Here is a 5,863-nt window from a genome sequence, read left to right as displayed (position 1 = left end):
GGCAGTGGGAAGGAAACTTCAGTAGGGCGTTTTGGAGGAGGAAAAGTGGAATCCCACGAAAAAAGGGTGGATTTAAGTTCTGTCTTTATACCTTTAGCTTGGCTTGGGTGGCATATGCTGGGGGAGGATGATATGGGACCAGTGCCTGGCCGGGGAGGGATTTGGGTCCTCCTGCACCAGAGGCTGCGTTGCTGCTGGTTTGCTTCCTTCCAGGACGAGATTCATGTTCACCCACTTTGTTCCCCAGGTGAAGTGCAGCCTTTGTTTTCCTGCATCCCGATACCGATGTGTAGGTCACGACCAGCATGGGGCAATGGGGGGCTGCCAAAAGCCCCATCCCAATTCCCAGTGGCCCAGACCACGCAGGCAGACGCTTGGGGCTGGGACCAGCTCGCTGCATGGCCCAGAGCTGCTCTTTCTCAGGGGGTCCAGCACCCCGTGAGCCCCATCATGACTTGGGGAAGGAGCACAAGGCCATCTCGGGTGGGTTTGAAGTGCTCTTGAAGCTGTTCCTCCATCTGTGGAGGTGGTGAGCCGTGCAATTTGGGGCACTGCCCATCCCGTCTGCCTGGGCAAGGGGCTTCTCTGGCATCAGCCATCCCCCGGGGAAGGAACTTCAACCACTCAGCCTCCTGGCAGCTGGGAAGGTCGTTAGCAGCGAGCACTCATTAGGAGCCTGAAGCTGATTAATGCTCTGGAGCTATTTGGTTGCTGGAGCCCAGCAGAGCTGGATTGGGCCCCACTTGCTCTTACTCAGCACTAGATGTTTGAGCAGAATCACGAAGGAGGATCTTCGTCTGGAGCAAAACATGAAAGCGAGTGCCAGCGAGAAGGAGCAATCGCAGGAGCGAGCAGAGGTAGGGCCCCTGAGGTGGTGGTGGTTTAGGTGGGACCTTCCTGCCTTCCCCTTCCAGCTGGAAAGGCAGATTTCATAGAATCAATCCCAGAATGGGTTGGAAGAGACCTTCAAGCCCACCCAGTGCCACCCCCTGCCATGGGCAGGGACACCTCCCACCAGCCCAGGTTGCCCAAAGCCTCATCCAGCCTGGCCTTGAACCCCTCCAGGGATGGGGTGTCCACAGCTTCTCTGGGCACCCTGGGCCACTGCCTCACCCCCCGCACAGGAAAACATTTCTTCCCAATATCTCAGCTATTTGCCATGTTTTTCCCCGTTCCATCACAGATAAAACCCATCTCTGGACCCTGTGAACTCACCCAGCCGGACCTTGGGTCATGGGCAGCCGTGCTCCTCTTCTGGAGGAGGGTGACGAGGGGAAAAAAAGGCGTTTGCACCTTCTGCATTCAGAAAACCAGAAGGATTGAGGGATGCTGTCAATAGGAGCCAAAGTCTTGAGACCTTTGGGATGGCAAACCCCAAAGAGCAGTGCCGGGGAGTTGGGGGAGATGGGCTGGCCCGTCTGCTTGGGAAACGCTGTCGTGCTGTGCTGCTGCTGCTCAGGGATGGTGTTTTACAGAACAGCAAGGCTGCCCTTGGGTGGTCTGGATGCAGGGTTCGGATGCAGAGCACCCCAACCCCACGCCCCAGAGAGGCTGGCTCCCCGGCAGAGCGGCTGCTGGGAGTGGTTTGTGCCTCAAGGTCCATCACCTTCTCCCACCACTTCTCCGGGAGATTTTCTGTGCTCCCTGAGAGCCCCAAACACCCGGGAAGAGCTGGGCTGGCTCAGAGTTATCTTCTGTGGAAGTTATCTTCTGCAGAGGGTTTTCCACCCTGCTACACGCCGGTGGTCGGAGCGGGGAGAGGACACAGAGACACGGTGGAGCACAGCAGGGCTGTGCGGGGACAGGGACGGGCACCACGGCCAGGGCCACCACCGCTGCTTTGTGACAGCAGGAGAGGGCACCCACGAGCTGTCTCTGCCCGCAGCACCAAGGGAGCTGCAGGTCTGAGTGGAAATGAAGGGTTTGGGGCTTTTTTTTTGGGCCTGAATTATTAGTTCTGCTCAATAGTATCTGGTAGGTGCTGGAGTTGAGCCCGTCGCGCTCGGCCACTTGCTGTGTGTGCTATCTGCCTAAAAACCGGGATGGGGGGACGTTGGTGGCACTGATGGCATAGACAGGCACCTTCCCAAGGTAGCTGCTCAGAAAGTGATGTGTGGGGGGCACCGTGACGCTGCCAGGATGGGGAGAAGCGGGTCCTGCTGCTCCCCTGCCTGGCCGTGCATCGCTCGCGGTCCAAGGCGCTGCGGGCGCGTAACCCTGCCTGCTTTAAAAGCAGCCGATGCCGACTGCGCCTTCACGTAGCGTTAACTTTTGCCTCAAGATGGCATTTTTGCACTTTAAAACGTGTCTAAGGCTTTCTGTTATTATCACAGGTGAAAATAGCTGTCCAAGCAGCAGCTTTGCCATTTGCCCGTGACCTTCCCGTGCGTCTGATCCCACCCAGCAGCTCGGGCGAGGCAGGGACATACCACCATGTAGCCCCGGGGCTGGGCACACCCCGTGCATGTTGGCAAAGCAATTACTTTATTAATTACTCGTTAAATTTGATATGCCCGGTGCTGGCTGATCAATGTCCGTATGTCCCCCAAATGGAGACCGGGGTCTCTTTGAAGCTCAGCTGCCGTGGCCGATGCAGAAGGAAGTAATCCCGACAGCTCGGTTACGGGGCAGCGTGGCCGCGTGTGCCAGGGACGGGTGTCCCCACCCTGGGGACAGGATTGCTCCTGGCAGGGGTGAGTCAAGGGGATGGGGACTCAGGAGGAGGGAGCGTGGCATTTGGGGTGCAGGGTGTCCACGCTGCACCCTTTGTGATGGGAAAACCTCCAAGATGGGCAGCCCTGGCCTGGCGAGGCTTCCTGGGGCGCCGTGATGCTCGTTGCTGGAGGAGTTCCCAAAGGACGATTGATAAAATCCCAAAAAAAGGTCAGTGTAGTCCCTCTTGAACGGGCAGCAAACAACTGGCCGCCTGACTTGGGGCAGGGTGCAGGAGGAGCCTGACAGTCTGAATTGGAGATGTGCTGAATCCCTTCCTCATCTTGGGGTCCCCCAGGGGGTTTCAGGGATCTCAGGGCAGAAGTGATGTGACAAAGGGTGTCCGGGGAGGCTGGGCAGAGTCCAGAGTGGAGCCAGGGCCACGTCCTGGCCACATGCTCCCTCCTGCTTCGCTCTTGTTCCCTGGCCTCCCGCAGCCACGCTACCGTCCCTCCTGTGCGAGAGGGAGCACCGTGTCCGCTGGCATCCTAGTGTGTTGCCAAACAAGTAACGAGGCACTGGGGTGAACTGCGAAAGGCTCACTCCTGCGTGCTCTTACTGCCTGAAATAATCCTGATCCAAGAGCCCAGCCTGGCTCCTCGTGCGCAGCCTGCCCGTGGTACGCACCGGCGTTGGGACAAAAAAAATGAGCCGAGTCCTTGGGCTGCAGGAGGTGGGGAAAAACCTCTCGGTCTCCTGAGTCTTAGGGCTTGTTAAAGGCAAGAAAGGGGAAGTTTGGAGGACTGTTCTAGAGGAAGGGCTGCCCTTGGCTTTTTGTCGTGCATGCCCTTTCCACGCCTTGACTCCATAATCATTGCTCTGCCTAACCAAGAGAGACGAGGATGTATTTGATCATTGCATTTGCTTTGAACCGAAGCGTTTGTCGTGTGTGTGGTGTATGCTTACAGCACTGTCACAGCATTAACCAGGAGGACTGTTTTGTCTTCCCTCCACAGCCTGGAAGTGTCTCCTCAGGTAGAAACCAGCTCAGATGCTCCTTCTCATTTTCCTCCCTGCTCCCCTGCCCAGTTTCCGCCTGCCGCTGTAGCCCATCTCGCTAGCATGCCGAGCGCTAACCTCTCTCCCGCTATCGGAGACAGTCAGTCCGGATGCTTGTCCCCTACCAACCCATTCCTCAACTCCCTGCAGAGCAATCCTTTCTTTGAGGACCTCCTCGCTGACCAGGTACTAAATTCTCCTTCACCTACTCACTTTTTCTCTAGTTTCCCGTCTGGGCCGCATGCTTCAACAGAGGTCACTGGGAACTTTTATTCCTCTGAGGATTGCAGTCCCGCTGCCTCCCTAAGAAATAAAGACCCAGAGAGGGAGTCTCCAGCCAAAAGCGTTGGTGTTCCCGTTCCAGAAACTACTCCCACATCACAAGGAGACCTTCCTCCTCCAGATGAGAAACCCGCCATCCCTCCTCCGCTCTCAGAGTGGGACGACACCTTCGATGCCTTTGCGACCAGCAGGCTCAAACCAGACCTGAAGAAGGAAAACTTCTTTGCTTCGGTGACGGCAGAGGGCATGGCTTTCATCGATGATCCCGATGCAGCCAGCCCGACGGAAAGATCGGCCGAGCTGGCTGGCGAGAAGGAAACAAAAGTATTTGAAAAGGCTGATTCACAAATTGGCAGCGAAATGCCCACAGCTCTACGGTCTTGGACTAATTTCTCCAGGTTAGATGTGGGGGCGAACTTGGTGAGCACAACTCAGGAAGCGACGGTGATAGAAGATGTGCTGAGCCCCGTGTCGGCGGGGTCGATGGGGAGGAGGAGGAAAAGCAGCATGCCTACGGTTTGGACAGTTGCGTTTACATCAGGACACCCAGGAGAAAAAGAGGTTTCAACACCCCTAACTGCTGAAAATAACACCAGGGAGGAAGGGGACAGTAACGAGGAGGAACCCTCTAGTGCAGGGACAAACGGATGGATGACCATAGCCACCGAAACCGCTCCTGACCTCTCAGAGAGTGCCCAAAGCATGGCCGAGCAGGAGCAGGTGGGTCAGGAGAGCGCGTTCGGCCAGCGGCCAGCCTTCCTCGGCGAGAGTGCCTTCGAAGCAAAGAGCGGATCTCGCACCACCGCTTGTGTGTTGCCCAGAAGCACCTTAGCTCCCGAGCCCATCTCCGAAGCCCTGCCGGGCAGTAACGTGGCAGCTGTGCCCCCACGGGTGCTCGCAGATGTGGCAGCACGACGGTTCCCCATGGTCCCCGAGCCAGGGACAGAGCCCCAGGGCGCTGGTAGCGAGGAGGAGGCGTTCGACATACGGACCTCAGTCTACCGGCTCCAGGCTAGCATGCGGCTGGAGGCCAGTGAAAGCCGGGTGAAGCTCAGCTCTGACATCCGTGAGAGGCACGTCGTCCTCTCTCCGTGGACAGGTGCCCGAGAGAAGGAGGAGATGGCATCAGGCTCGGCTGTGCCACCCCCAAAACCTCCCAGGTGGTTCGCAGCTGTGGGCGGTGGAGAGGATGGTGAGGAGGAGGATGCTGGCGACCCGCGGCCGAAGCTGCAAGGCAGCGAGGAGCGATGGGAAGATGTGGAGGGCTCAAAGGCTGATGTGGAGCTGCCGAGGAGCAGCGAGCCCTCTGTCCCAGCATCTCCCAGCCCTCCCGCACTGGGAGTGGACATAGCTGAAGCCGGGAGCGAGTTCCCGGTCTCCAAGGATGCTGAACCTGCCACTGCGGACTCAGCAGCTCATTTGGAGGCGAGAGCTAGTGAGATGGCAAAAAAAGACACTTCTCTGGGGGAAGACTGGTCAGAGATGAATGAGACAGATGTGGCTGAGCAATTCAAGACTTGCCCATCGAAATTCTCCCTAGATGGATTAGGCCAGTCAGGTGCCAAGGAGAGCTGGAGCCAGCCAGGGTTATCCCCTCTGATGGGGACCACAGATGGTGCCAAGTGGGAGATGGCCTCCGAACATGAGCCGTTCCCTGAGGAGCTCAGTATATCAGGACTAAACCCACCTTCCAAGCTAGACCTGGGACAGCCAGAAACCTTTTGGACAGCTCTGGAAGAGCAGGAGGCAGCCGGTCACCCCAGGGGTCTCAGCCCAGCGGTGCAACCCCAAAGGTTAGCGTGTGGGGAGAGTCCACCCCAGCCAGAGCCGGCGTGGGGTGATGGTGAGGGGCAGCACGGGCCAGCGGCCA

At 57.9% G+C, this 5,863-nt stretch overlaps 1 protein-coding gene across 1 annotated transcript in view; it reads left to right on the top strand.

Annotated features, from left to right (window-relative positions):
* The window catches only part of LOC104469409 (rab11 family-interacting protein 5-like), a gene marked incomplete at its 5' end in the record, with an annotated part of 11,924 nt that extends 8,164 nt beyond the window's left edge, over positions 1-3,760 (top strand). The window contains one exon of the mRNA XM_010083894.1: positions 3,742-3,760. Coding sequence (XP_010082196.1) covers positions 3,742-3,760 — 19 coding nt within the window. The remainder of the gene's footprint in view (positions 1-3,741) is intronic.
* Between the last annotated feature and the right edge of the window lie 2,103 nt (positions 3,761-5,863).

Source organism: Pterocles gutturalis, unplaced genomic scaffold, assembly GCF_000699245.1.
Source record: "Pterocles gutturalis isolate BGI_N339 unplaced genomic scaffold, ASM69924v1 scaffold14325, whole genome shotgun sequence".
NCBI lineage: Eukaryota > Metazoa > Chordata > Aves > Pterocliformes > Pteroclidae > Pterocles > Pterocles gutturalis.
The sequence above is the reverse complement of the archived record's forward strand: the minus strand, read 5'-3'. Positions and strand labels throughout refer to the sequence as shown.